A 13170-nucleotide genomic window follows, 5' to 3' on the forward strand; every position below is an offset into this window, starting at 1 on the left:
AATGTTACCCGACAGCCCTTCAGCAATATCGTTTATAAAAATTTTAAAAAGAACAGGCCCAAGAACAGAACCTTGGGGCACACACCACTGATAACATCCTTTTCCTCAGAGCGATCTCCATTGATCACTACCCTCTGTTGCCTTACACAACCAGTTCTTGATCCAGCCTGTCACTTTGGGAACCATTCCGAGGGCACTCAGTTTATTTATTAGATGTCTGTGTGGAACACTGTCAAAGGCTTTCCTAAAATCTAAATATACCACATCTAGCGTATTACCTGTATCCAATTCTCAGGTCACCCAAGTCAAAGAAATTTATCATATTTATCTGACAAGATCTACCTCTAGTGAATCCATGTTGCCTCTGGTCCAGTAATCCACCGATTCCAGAAATGTCACCATTCTCTGTTTTAAAAATGTTTCCATTTATTTGCTTACCACAGAAGTCAGACTTACAGGCCTGTAATTTCCTATTTCTTCCTTACTTGCACTTTTGTGGAGAGGGACCACATCTGCCATTCTCCAATCGTTTGGTACCACTCCTGATTCTAGAGACTCATTGAAAAGGTCAATCAGCAGAGCCACCAGAAGTTCCCTAAATTATTTCAGCACCCTCAGATGTACACCATCCTGCCCCATTATTTTGTCTACCTTTATTTTAGCTAGCTCCTCATGAACATAGCCCTCTGAAAATCGATCAGGGTCTACCAATCCTCTATCCCTATTCATGTTTGTCTTCTGTGGTCCCGCCCCCGACGCTTCAGCTGTGAACACAGAACAGAAATATTTAAGCAATTCAGCCTTTCTTCATCAGCTACTACATATTTCTCTCCTTCACCTTTGAGTCTCACAATACCACTTATGCACTTCTTATGCATTTAAAAAATGTCTTACCATGTCAGCTATTTTTCTCTTCCATTTGCATCTTTGCTTTCCTGACTACACGACCAGCTTCTCTTAACTTTTCCAGATATTTTTGCCTGTCTACCTCTTCTGTAACTTTTTGTAGTTTATGAAAGCTAATCTCTTATTCCTTACCTTCTCAACTACTACTTTTGAGAACCAAAGCGGCCTTCTTTTCCTCTTACTTTTACTTACTTGCCTCACAAAAAGGTTTGTCGCTATTACAATTACTCCTTTCAGTTTATCCCACTGAATTTCCACTTCTTCCAGACATTCCCATCCAGACAATTCCTTGATGTAATCCCATATCTGAACAAAGTTAGTTTTTTTAAAAGTCTAGAACCTTTGCTTTTGATTGAGCCCTCTCTATACCTATTTTAATATTAAACCATACCATGCAGTGACCACTGGATGCCAGATGATCATCCATTGTAACATCAGAAACACTCTCCCCATTTGTATGACCCCATTACCAACTGCTAGAACAGTTCTCCTTGTAGAGAATCCATGATCTCACCACTTCTAGAAGACCCCACAATAGGGATACCCCAATCAACATCTGGCATGTTAAAATCACTTATTAGTAAATCTTCCCCTTTTTGAGATATATTCTGAATGTCTACTATTAAATCTCTGTCCACTTCTTCTGTCTGTGAAGGAGGCCTCTATATCACACCAATGTAAATATATTCACCATTCTCTCTTTCCAAATTGATCCACAGTGCCTCTTTCTTGCCCTGCAGATCCTACAATTGTGTGGCTTTAAAATGATCTTTAAAATATAACACTATTCCCCCCTCCTTTACTTCCTACCCTGTCTTTCCTGAACAGATTATAGCCCAGTATAAACCCAGTATAGCCACATCCTAGTCATGGTTTTCCGTGAACCACGTCTCCATGATCACCATTATATCCAATTCATCTTCTTCCATCACATCTTCTAGAACTAGAATCTGTTTCCCATACTTCAAGCATTAGTATATACTGCTTTCCAGAAGTTGGCCGGACAGACGGGAGCCAAACCCGCCTGTCCGGCAGGCAGCCAACAACGGAATGAGGCCGGATTGGCCCATCCGTCCCAAAGCTCCACCTACTGGTGGGGCCTAAGGCGCCTGGGCCAATTAGAATAGGCCCGGGAGCCTTAGATCCCTCCTGGGGGCGGGGCCTGAGGCACATGGGCCCAACCCGACCTTAGGCCCCACCAGTAGGCGGAGCTTTGGGACGGATGGGCCAATCCAGCCTCATTCCGTCGTTGGCTGCCTGCCGAAAAGGCGGGTTTGGCTCCCGTCTGTCCGGCCAACTACACAAAGGTACGGGAAGAGGGGTGGGGGGGTCGTGGGGTCGGCCAGGGGGTGTCGCGGGTCGGCTGGGGGGGCGGTCGGAGGTTCTTGGGGGGGGGGGCGGTCGTTGGGGGGATGGGGGTTTGCTTTGAGGGCCTGGGATCCCTCCTGCCCGTAATGTAGTGCGGGGTGGGGGTAGCCGTGGCCAGGAGGGTTTGGGCTCCCTCCTGGCCCGAACAACTAGCGGGGTGTGGGTCGCCAGGGCCAGGAGGACTTGGGCTCCCTCCTGGCCCGATATTGTCAGGGAGTTGGGTAGTCGGCAGGGCAAGAGGGCTTGGGCTCCCTTTTGCCCCAATCGTGTCGGGGAGTCGGGGGGGCAAGAGGGCTTGAGCTCCCTCTTGCCCCGATCACCGGGGAGTCGGCGGGGCAAGAGGGCTTGACGTCAGAGAAAGGGCGGGACCGCCGGAAGAGGAAGCAGCGCAGGTGCAGGGCTCACAGAAGGGTCGGGACCGCCAAGAGGAAGCAGCAGGACACCGGTAGGAGCTTCTACATGATTGGGGGGGGGGGGGGTCCGGAGGCTGTGGGGGTGCGAGCGGTCCTTCAGGCTGGGGGTGCGGGTGGGAGTGCGTGCGAGCGGTCCTTCGGGGTGCGGGTGCGTGCGAGCGGTCCTTCGGGGTGGGGGTGCGAGCGGTCCTGCGGGGGGGGGGGGGGTGAATCGGACGTCGGGGGGGGGGAACTATGTAAAAAAAATTTTGTATAACGCGCAAAGTTATGCGCGGTTTGTAAAAATCGTGTATAACGCGCGCATTATATGCATGAAAATACGGTACTAGCAGGAAAGCAGTCTGACTTTTTTAAGGTGTTGTGATCAGAAGAGGAACATTTTCTGAGTCTTTCTATATGAATATTCTTGTAAGTAATACTTTAGAAAATAGATATTAGAGTTATTTTTTTTAATTTCACTGTTATGTTTCAAAGGTCAGGAATGTCTTTATGTAGATCAGGGATCTCAAAGTCCCTCCTTGAGGGCCGCAATCCAGTCGGGCTTTCAGGATTTCCCCAATGAATATGTATTGAAAGCAGTGCATGCACACAGATCTCATGCATATTCATTGGGGAAATCCTGAAAACCTGACTGGATTGCGGCCCTCAAGGAGAGACTTTGAGACCCCTGGTGTAGATCATATGCAAGAAATAGTCCTGCCTTCTGCATGCCTTATATGAAAATGTTCTTAGCAGTGGTGATAGGAGAGATTGACATACCGCAGTTGTTTCAACAGTATATAAGAAGGTTCACAGCTTTGGCACTTTAAGAAGAATTTCTCAACAAAGATATGGATTACAGTCTTGTGAGAATTTTCTCCCTCTACAAATATAAATTATTATTTGTGGAGTTTTAATTATGGAAATAACTGTAGTTGTTATTAATTGGCATTTTTCATAGAAATCGAATAATAAAATAATTTTAATTGAAAATATACAAATTTGTGCGAGTTATTAATTTGGCACAACCATGTTGAGCAGGGATGCCATATTTCGTGCTCAATCTGCTGGCGTCCAATTCTTGCTCCTGAACAGGCTTTACAGCCACAATACCCAGCAGCCGGCAGACCATGGCCTCCCTGCGGGGAATCCAGGAAATAATCACCATGGGGGCAATTAAACTCGAGTCTGTAGCTGTCCTGAAGGGCCTCCAGGACCCAACTGTCCAGGGTGATGGCCTGTCATTCCCCAGGAAGGCAGAGAGCCACCCCCCAATATGTGGAGGAGTAGTCAGAGGACTGGTGTCAGAATTGTTTCTTGGAGGGTGCTGCCAGATGGCTTCCCATTAGTGACCGGTGCCAGGAGCCACTGAACCTCTGGCTTGGCAGACCAGATGACCTCTCAAAGTACTGACAGGAATGCTGAAAGGGACGAAAGCTAGGTCACCCAAATCCCCTGGAGGGCTAGGTCCTACAATACAGCAATGACTTGGCTCTGTGGTCTTGCACACTAGCCATGAGGTCATCCAGACCTTCGTAAAACAAGAGTTGCCCCTTAAAGGGTAATTGCTTAAAGTCGCCTTCAAAGACGAATCTCCAAACCACTGCTGGATCCATAACATCCTGCGTGTTGAAATGGAATAAGCCGATAATTTGCAAAAGACATTGAACATGTCGTAGAGGGCATCCACTATATAATCCACCCCCGAGATCAGGAAGGCAAGATGCTGGACCACAATAGTGTCTGGATCATGGCAGAGCTTAGAATGACATGCCCAGGCCACAAAGAGGCTGCCGTAGTCTTAAGCCCAGCAGTCGCTGAGTCAAAGAATTGCTTTAGAATAAAATCCACTTTGCAGTTTGGAACATCCCTCAGCATCCCCCCTCCCCCGGGATGTTGGGGAGAGAAGTGCACTTAGCAACCTGTGGCACTGACGAAGACCACCCCCAAGGATGCAAAACGCTGGTTAAAGGCATACGCCATAGGGTAGAGCCAAGCCCTGGCTCTGGTGCATTTCAGTGGGCCCTCAGGCACCTCCCAAATATCTGTGAGTATCTTGACTATATTTGGATGGTCAGCAAAAGAAGCCGAGAGCAGTCAACTCATTACTTAGAAGGGAGCATTCCACTGTGACTGGCAGACTAACCTCCAGCTTCATTTCCTGGAGGGGCTTAAAAATTAAAGCAACCAGATGTGTGGGTTTAAAAAGTCTCTGTACCATGGGATCCTCACCCAGATCTGGGGATCCACTCGGATCCTGGAGATCTGCGAGGGCATCAACATCCATCACGGCAGTAGTGCCAGCAGGCTTAATTAACAGCAAGGCAGGGTATCCTGGTCAAACACAGCAACTACCAGCACACAAGCTTGGACCACCACAGGGGAGCCAGGTACAAATTAGATTACTGTAATGCCCTTTATTTAGAGATTGCATCAGCACAGAGTAAGGCCCTACAGATGATCCAAAATGCTGCTGCACACTTAATCTGTGGTGTGAGAAAGTTTGACCATATCACACCATGATTAAAAACACTTCATTGGCTGTCTGTAAGGTTTTGAGTTATTTTCAAGACAATAGTGTTGGTATTTAAGGTTATTCATCAGGGCATTCCTTGGTACTTGACACAGGCAATGACACTCTACCGACCGCTCAGAACCTTATAGTCTGAGCGGACGATACGATTGTCATGGACGGATTTTTCAAAAGCACATTATGAAAGCATAAGAACATTTGCTTTCTCTTTAGCAGGAGAAACCTTATGTAACAATCTAATTGGACCATTAAGAGCCCTCTTGGAGTTTTAAATTTTAAGAAGGTATTAAAAATCATCTTATTCGGGGGAGAAGCCTAACTAAGATAGCGGTGTGAAGAGCTCGGCAGAACACCGCCGTCCCTTTTGCCTGTTACCTTAATGGTGAAACGAAAATTGAAGACCCGGGTGTTTTCATCTGAACCCGGGCCAGAAGCTCAGAAGTTGGGGCTGATGGACGCTTTTGTGGAGCGTCAACTTAAAGGCGATCCGGGTGAGAAGTCCTTGGATAGAGGGGTGAGCCTGTTGGAGGATTCTCGTTCGCCTCTCAAGGCAGACAGCCTTTCCCCGGAGGAGCGGAACACACCGGCGCAACCACTCCCCCAATCATTGTCTTTCAGTGCAACGAGAAAGGGAAGTGAAGCTGCAATGTGTGAGAGCTGTGATGAGAGTGAAGATCTCGCAGTTCAGTAGGTATTGGCTGAATCTGCACTACAACCGCTGCAGCGTGAGACCTTGGAGTCGAATGTGGGAGCACAGAAACCACTAGAATTTCCTGGTTCCTCAGGTACTGTGAAATCAAAAAATGTTTTGGAGTTTGCACTAGCTTCTTTAAAAAAGCTACCAATAATTGATTTAAACTCAATTTGGGAAGCAATATCAGAATTACATTCTTCATTAGGTAGCCAGATCCAGAATTTAACAACTCAGTGTTCAGGAGTCTTGTTATAATCTTCCAAATACAACAAAAGGTTGAGAAACTTGAAAAAGAAGTAACAGCTCATGGGAAAGAGATGAAAGTATTAGGAGCTCAAAATCAGCTCCTTATAAAGGAAAATGGAAGCATTAACTTAAAGTTTGAAATGCTTGAGAATGTTACAAGGTAACAGAACTTAAGGTTAATTAACTTTCCCAAGTCAACTACAATTTCTGCTTTGGAACTATTTTAACGATATTTAGTAGAAGTTTTGAAGATACCTCAAGCATTCTTTCCACCTATTTTGAAAATTTACTATTTGCCTTCTGGAAAGAAAAAAATCTGTTGAAGACCAACAAGATCCTGAATTTGACTTACTGGACTTGACAAATATTTTAGAAAAGTCAGATTCTGAACAAGTGTCCTTAGGTACACTGTTTGTACAATTAGTCTTAGATTCAGATAGGGACTGGTTACTAAAAATGTTTTTCAAACATAAAGATAAACTTTTCCTGAATCAAAAGATAAGAATGTATCCTGATATAGCTAGAATAACCCAAAAGAAGAGGAAACAATTTCTAATTTTGCAGCTCCAGGTTATAAAACTGGGTGCTACTTTTGAACTCAGATTTCCTTGTAATTGTCTTGTTAATTACAAAGGAGTTAGATATATTTTTTTGAATCCTCCCAGTTATCTAGATTTATTTCAGATAAGGTAGTGATTACTGCTAGCACCTTAGTTGAGTAACAAGGAGTACGCTCATAGACAGAAAACTAGGTTTGACTCAGGCGCTCATTGGTTTACTTTAAATAATGTTGTAATTAAAATGGAATCCGATTGTTTCTTTGACTTTCTCCCCCATGCATAGTGGACTGGAATCAGAACAAAGGAGGAATATTTGCCTTATTTAATTTCTAATTGTATAAAATTGTTATTATTTGTTTCTGTAAACAATGATTTTGTGATCATGGAAAAATGAAACTTTAATAAAAATAAAATTAAAAAAACCCCAACAATCCACCTTATTCATGGAAGCATTGAAACAGCTGCCTTATATGCAGAATATTTCCGTTGGCATGTGGGTGGCAATGTCAGATAATTGTTTTCTGAAAAAACTGATGTCTTTATTTTGTTTTGTTCAAAATTATTGTATGTGCCTGTATTTTATGATTATATCTTGTAAACTGCCTAGGGATAAGTGGGTAAGAAAGTTTTAAAATAAATCCACATGTTCCAACCATCATGGCCACATTCGGAGGGGTGGCTGGCATCAGTTCCCCCCCCCCCCCCACAAAAGCCTCATACATCACGCTAATAACTTTTGGGGGAAACCCAATATCTGAGGCAGGAGTCACCTCCTGTGGACCCATCTTGGACTCCTTAGAAGACTTATGAACTGTGACTGCTGAATCGCAGCTGTGTTTTTCTGGAATAATTGCACTCTTTTCAGGGCCCACTGTTGAATTTCCGGGGTGCCCTCGGCCAGAAATAGAAGCAGGAACACCTTCAGAGGTTGAAGGTACTTGGGCCAATGAAATTTTGCTCCTCTCATGCACCGCAGTGCATGTGAAACACAAATGCTCACCAGAGAGCCATCCACCACAAATGAATCATGAATCCACAACATCCTGCCCTGAGGAGGCAATCTGAGTGGTTTTCTTGCAAAAATGAAGCTTGCAGAGGCTAAAAATAACTAAATTAAAATCTGGAAAAATCCAAGATAGCCGCTGTAGGTGTAATTTTCAATAAAAATCAGCCCAGGAAAAACACAGGAACCCCTAACACATGGTGATTTTGGGATTTTAGGGGGTTGTGGGGGGAAACCAGGGCACACTCCCAAACCTCTCAAAACACTATTAGAGACCCAAGTTGCTGATTCAGGCTGTCAGCCCCATACTCAAGACTCCGCATCATCCAAAATTCGGCAATCTGACTGATCTTTGGGCTGGAAAAATGGGAACACATATCTCCCTACTACCAAAAACTCCACTGGCTACCCATGGAAGCAAGAATCCAGTTCAAGTTTGCCTGTATCTGTTTCAAATCCATTCTTGGTATGGCCCCCTTATACCTGGTTCCCCATTTCTCCTTAAACTGCCCTTCCAGGCCCACCCGCAGAGCCCACCTCTTCAACCACCCAACTCTAAAGGCCTGCTGATACAAAAGTCACCTAAACAGAACACTTGCCTTCCAAGTAGGTCATCTAAATGACTGGCTGAGCAGAATTATCTTGCACTCCTCATCCTACCTAAACTTCAGGAAATTATTAAAAACTAGCCTATTCAACCGAACTATAACCTAGCCCTCTTTCCCTGCCCCTGCTCCCCAAGTTCTCTTTCCCTACCCTTCACCCTGCCCACCTTACTTTTGTCCCTCATATTTTACCGGTTCCCCACACACGCATATTTATTGTATCTGTATTCGCTGACTGTAACTATTCGCTGATTGCCCTGCCCTTCTCTGTTGTAAACCGCATTCGCTGATTCTTTGTTGTATCTGTATTCACTGATTGTAACTATTCGCTGATTGTCCAGCCCTTCTTTATTGTGAACCGCCTCGAACTACTACGGCTTTGGCAGTATATAAGAAATAAAATAATAATAATAATTTGCTACTGTGTATTGCTGCAAAGGAAGCGGAAACATCCTCTACAAGTATGCAAAACAGACTGCAGGTCTTCTAACTGCGCCCCTGGTTCCCCTGACACCCACGGCAGGGGACCTCAGCTACCAACTGACACCAGCACAGACGTGACCTGGCAGAGGGATTCAGTTGGCTCTGATTCCAGGTGCACCTCCACGGAGCCACGCAGCCTGCGCTCAGACCCACTAGCGGATTAACCTGGGGTGAGCATGATCCCAAGGGAATGGTCCATGAGCCCCGAACCAAAGTGCAGGCTGTCCAGAGGGTGCACTGATATGCAGCCAACCCCCTGGAAACAGGCTTTACGCAAAGCCTGTGATCTCCCATAGCCAAAGCTGTCCCCATTGGAAACCTCTGCAGCACAAGGGTAGAATTTGCAAACAAAAAGACTGAATCAAAGAAAAATAAACACAAGCTCCTACAGTCTGGCTTGTAGGAAAGAAACTGAATTGCTGGGGAGAGGGGAGGGAGGTCCTGAGGTAAGAGGCTCAAGACTCTGAGATGAGGCTTCCTATAAGCTCTTGTGAGTATGGAAAAATAATTCACTAGTCCAGGAATAGAGTGGAATTGTACAAGAACACAATATTCCAAGTGGGCCTCACCAACGACTTGTACAGGGCATCAATACTTTTCTTTTTCTGATGGTGATTCCTCTCTCTATGCAGCCCAGCATCCTTCTGGATAAGGCCACCATCTTGTCAAGACACTGGCCAGCTAATTCTTAAGGTCAGGGACCCACAACTATGACTCGCAGAAAAAAAACTGTCTGTTTGTCTGTCTCTTGAGCTGGGCATAGGTTGGACCAGATGAAGATCTAGTAGGCCAGAGGATCAATCCTCGCACTACTCCCTTGTCAAAGGAATTAAGCTGAAGCCAAGGTGTAATTGATAATAGTAACTTTACTTGAACTGGATTCCAAAGTCAATACAAAACTATTTACAATGTCTTCAGGTGTGCATATTAAACTGGTTTTTCTTCCAAACTGTTTTATTACATTACATTCTGACTTATATTCCACCAAAGCCCTTATGATTTTATAGTGGATAACAACATATTTCAATTACTAGAAACAAACCTAGTTAAACATAATGTAATGATAAACACAGGCAAACAAATTTTTTTTTTCTTGATGCCTTGGGTTTTTGACTTGTTCCTGGGGTTATTTGGTGTGCTTATTCAGAAAATTGCATTGGATAGACCACATCAGCTCTAGTTTCTTAGATATGGTGGCTATACAAAGTACTGGGACAACAAAATATGATCATATCACTCTGGTGTTAAAGAAACTACACTGGCTGCTGATTGAGGCTCAAATTCAGTATAAAGTTTTGACTGTAATACACCACTTGCTTTATGGTGTGGCACCATGGTACCTGATTCAAATTTTGAGAAGTTATATTCCAAATTGAAATGTACGGTCAGAATCAACTATGAGACTAATTGAGAGAAGAATCAGGACGTACATTACAAAAAAAACCAAAACCCAGCATATTCCCTGCATGTACCATATAGGCTTTGCACTTACTCTGTGTTCTGTATTACAGATAACACAGAATAAGTGCAAACAGTTTCTGATCCTTCCAGCAAGGGAACCCTGGACATTCCAAGTGACAGGTCTAACTCCAGATGTCCACCTTTGTGGACATGAATATTTCTTTCCCTTCTGTGATCCATCCATGTTTTAAGCCTGTTCATGTCCCACCCCAAACATGCTCAGAACATGCCCCATTGCCATATGGATATACCACATTCTGGCTTTCTAAAATTGTCATTTGGATGTTCATGTATTATGAATGTCTAAATGCCAATTTTCAGAAATCCAAAAACACAAATAGGGTTTCTAAAATAAGCACCATTATGTTTAAATACAGAACTTAGGGGAACACAAACTTTCTCAGCATTGTATTTATGACCACTAATACAACCCTTTGATTTATGGAGAAGCATAAGCTTTCCTATTCTACTGCTGTGCATACACACATACAAGGTGCTCAAATGTCATACAAAAAATTGCTTGAAAAACATCTGAGATGTGCTCTATATGAATACTATTATTTCAGGGATTATAATCTTACCTATCTGAGCCATCGCTGTCCACAGAAGGAGTATGTGAAATACTGATGCTGCTAGAACCATCTGCTTTACTCACAGCTTTTGCTAAGCCATTACCACCTGTCAGCATGAACAGAATTCAGTCAACAAACATTTTTCCATATTTATTTACAACTATATGATTATTTGTTATTAGTCTGTTACCTGGACTTTTGTCATAACCTGCAGCAACGGCAGCAAAGGTAGGATTACCATTCCTTCCAGGTAACGAGGTTGTCTTTGCCAGCTTCTGTTTCAGGCCATTAGGCTGCTTACTCTTATTTTCACTAAATACACAAAACATTTCTGTTTTAGCAATTCAATATAAACATTCATTTCCCAGAATTTTTAAAAGTGATATATACTGAATTTAAAATCATAATAAATTACACTGGTCAACAACAACAACAAAAAAAGTTTGTCTTTACTACTGAGAACTTAAGAAGTGTTCTTAGTTAATTTAATGAAACTGATTTCAGATCTGTAATTGAAATTTAGCAAGCACATCAGATTTCTGAGATACACTTTACTGATTTTTGTGAGTATGAACTGTGTCCCACCAAACTTGTGTTAAGTTTACTCTGAAAACTAACACGAAGACAATGAGACATGTTACAGCATATATTTACGCCTTTTTAACTCACACAAAAGTGATGTCAGCATATTCAGAAATGTTTGAAACACTTGCTTTTATGCTTGTACTGTACATTTGTCTCTTTTTGCAAGAACCAACAATAGTCTCCCATCGTACTGGGATTGAACTTTCCCTGATATCTGCTTTCCATCACCTTGATAACTTGATGAAATGTTTCCCCATGCTCATCACTGACATCACCAAGATTGGGTGGGAAGAAGTTGAGGTGAGAATGTAAGAAGTGCATTTTAAGTGACATTCTGGCACCCGTTAGCTGATATGCTGTCAGCATGTTCTCTATAAGCTCAGCATAATTCTCTTATCTGTGATTACCAAGAAAATTCTGAACAACCAGCATGATGCTGATTCTGCTGGGTTCAGCTTCTGTTTGAACACATCATCAAGGATCAGTTCATGGATTTCAGGTCCAACAAAAACACCTTCTTTGATTTTGGCTTCACTTTTCTCAAAACCAAAAGTATTTCCTAGGTGCTGAAATGCATCGCCATTTCTGTTTTATATGAAGATTTTGAACAACGATCTACCACATTGGTCATAAGATCATCCAGACCTTTCCCAAATAGCAATTGCCTTCTGAAAAGGAGTCTGCTGAGGATAGCTTTGGACATGGAATCACCAGCCCATTGCCTGATCCAGAGTATTCTGCAGGCTGAGATTGAATAAGCCAAAGCCTTGCTCATGACCCTAATGTCATCATATTGAGCATCAGCCACATAATCCACTCCTGACAGAAGAAACTGGGGCTTTCGCACTTGAGTATTTAACCTGGTATGGCAGGCACGGGTCATAATGGCAGCTTTGAATCCCAAATCCTTGAAGAGCCCCTTGAGATCACATCCACTCAGCCATCCTGCATATCCTTTACACCACTCCACACTTGCTTGGAAGGGGGGTGTGCTTCAGCAGGCTGGCTAATAGGTACCACAGTCTGCTTCTTCTCCAAGCAAGCAGAGCTGAACCTTTTAACAGGGGAGTCTTAGCATCAAAAACTGAAGAAAAACACCCCCCAAAACCCAACTAAAATAAAGAAATAAGTAGAACAGAAACACTCCTTTAGGTTCATGTGCAGAAGGAAAAGAACTGCATGGAGTCAGCAGAACTGTCTGTGAAGTAGAAGGGATAGAGTGAATTCCTTCTGCAAGGCTTGCGGCTACAGGGAAATTACCCACTTGTCCAGAATGACACACCTATTGCACTAGAATAGAGTCAGAAAACTCTATCCCTGGCACTCTGTAAGCCAAATGAGGTGTTTTGGAGAAGTTTGAGAACTTAAGGGGAAAAAATATATCTCGGGAAAATCCAAGATGGCTGCCACTGGTGAATTTTATTGATAAAAAACAGTTTAAAATCACCTCAGGCTGACCAAAAACAGGATTTTAGGGGAGGGGGGACCAACTATAGAAACACTTAAAAACAGCTTTTGAAGACTCCCCCCTAAATTTGACACACTCCCTAATTTTTCCTGCAGGCTGTCACAGCCTTACTCACAGACCATGTGCTAGGGAAATGATGCTGCTGCTGCCTGCTTCACCTCCTCTCAGGTGTAGCTGTTCTAGGAGAGGCCCTCGGCTTCCAGCCACTCAGTTGGGATCTTCAGGTTGCCAGTTGGACCTCCATGGACAGACCCTCAAGTCCCTCCATTTCACGATTAAAAAAAAAAGGGGGGG

General features: G+C 43.5%; 1 protein-coding gene across 1 annotated transcript in view; it reads right to left on the bottom strand.

Annotated features, from left to right (window-relative positions):
• The window catches only part of TMEM131 (transmembrane protein 131), a 396906-nt gene that overhangs the window by 23559 nt on the left and 360177 nt on the right, over positions 1-13170 (bottom strand). The window contains 2 exon segments of the mRNA XM_033949394.1: positions 10833-10929; positions 11014-11135. Of these exon segments, the coding sequence (XP_033805285.1) occupies positions 10833-10929; positions 11014-11135 (219 nt within the window).

The sequence above is a fragment of the Geotrypetes seraphini genome, chromosome 6, assembly GCF_902459505.1.
Source record: "Geotrypetes seraphini chromosome 6, aGeoSer1.1, whole genome shotgun sequence".
In the NCBI taxonomy this organism is placed as follows: domain Eukaryota; kingdom Metazoa; phylum Chordata; class Amphibia; order Gymnophiona; family Dermophiidae; genus Geotrypetes; species Geotrypetes seraphini.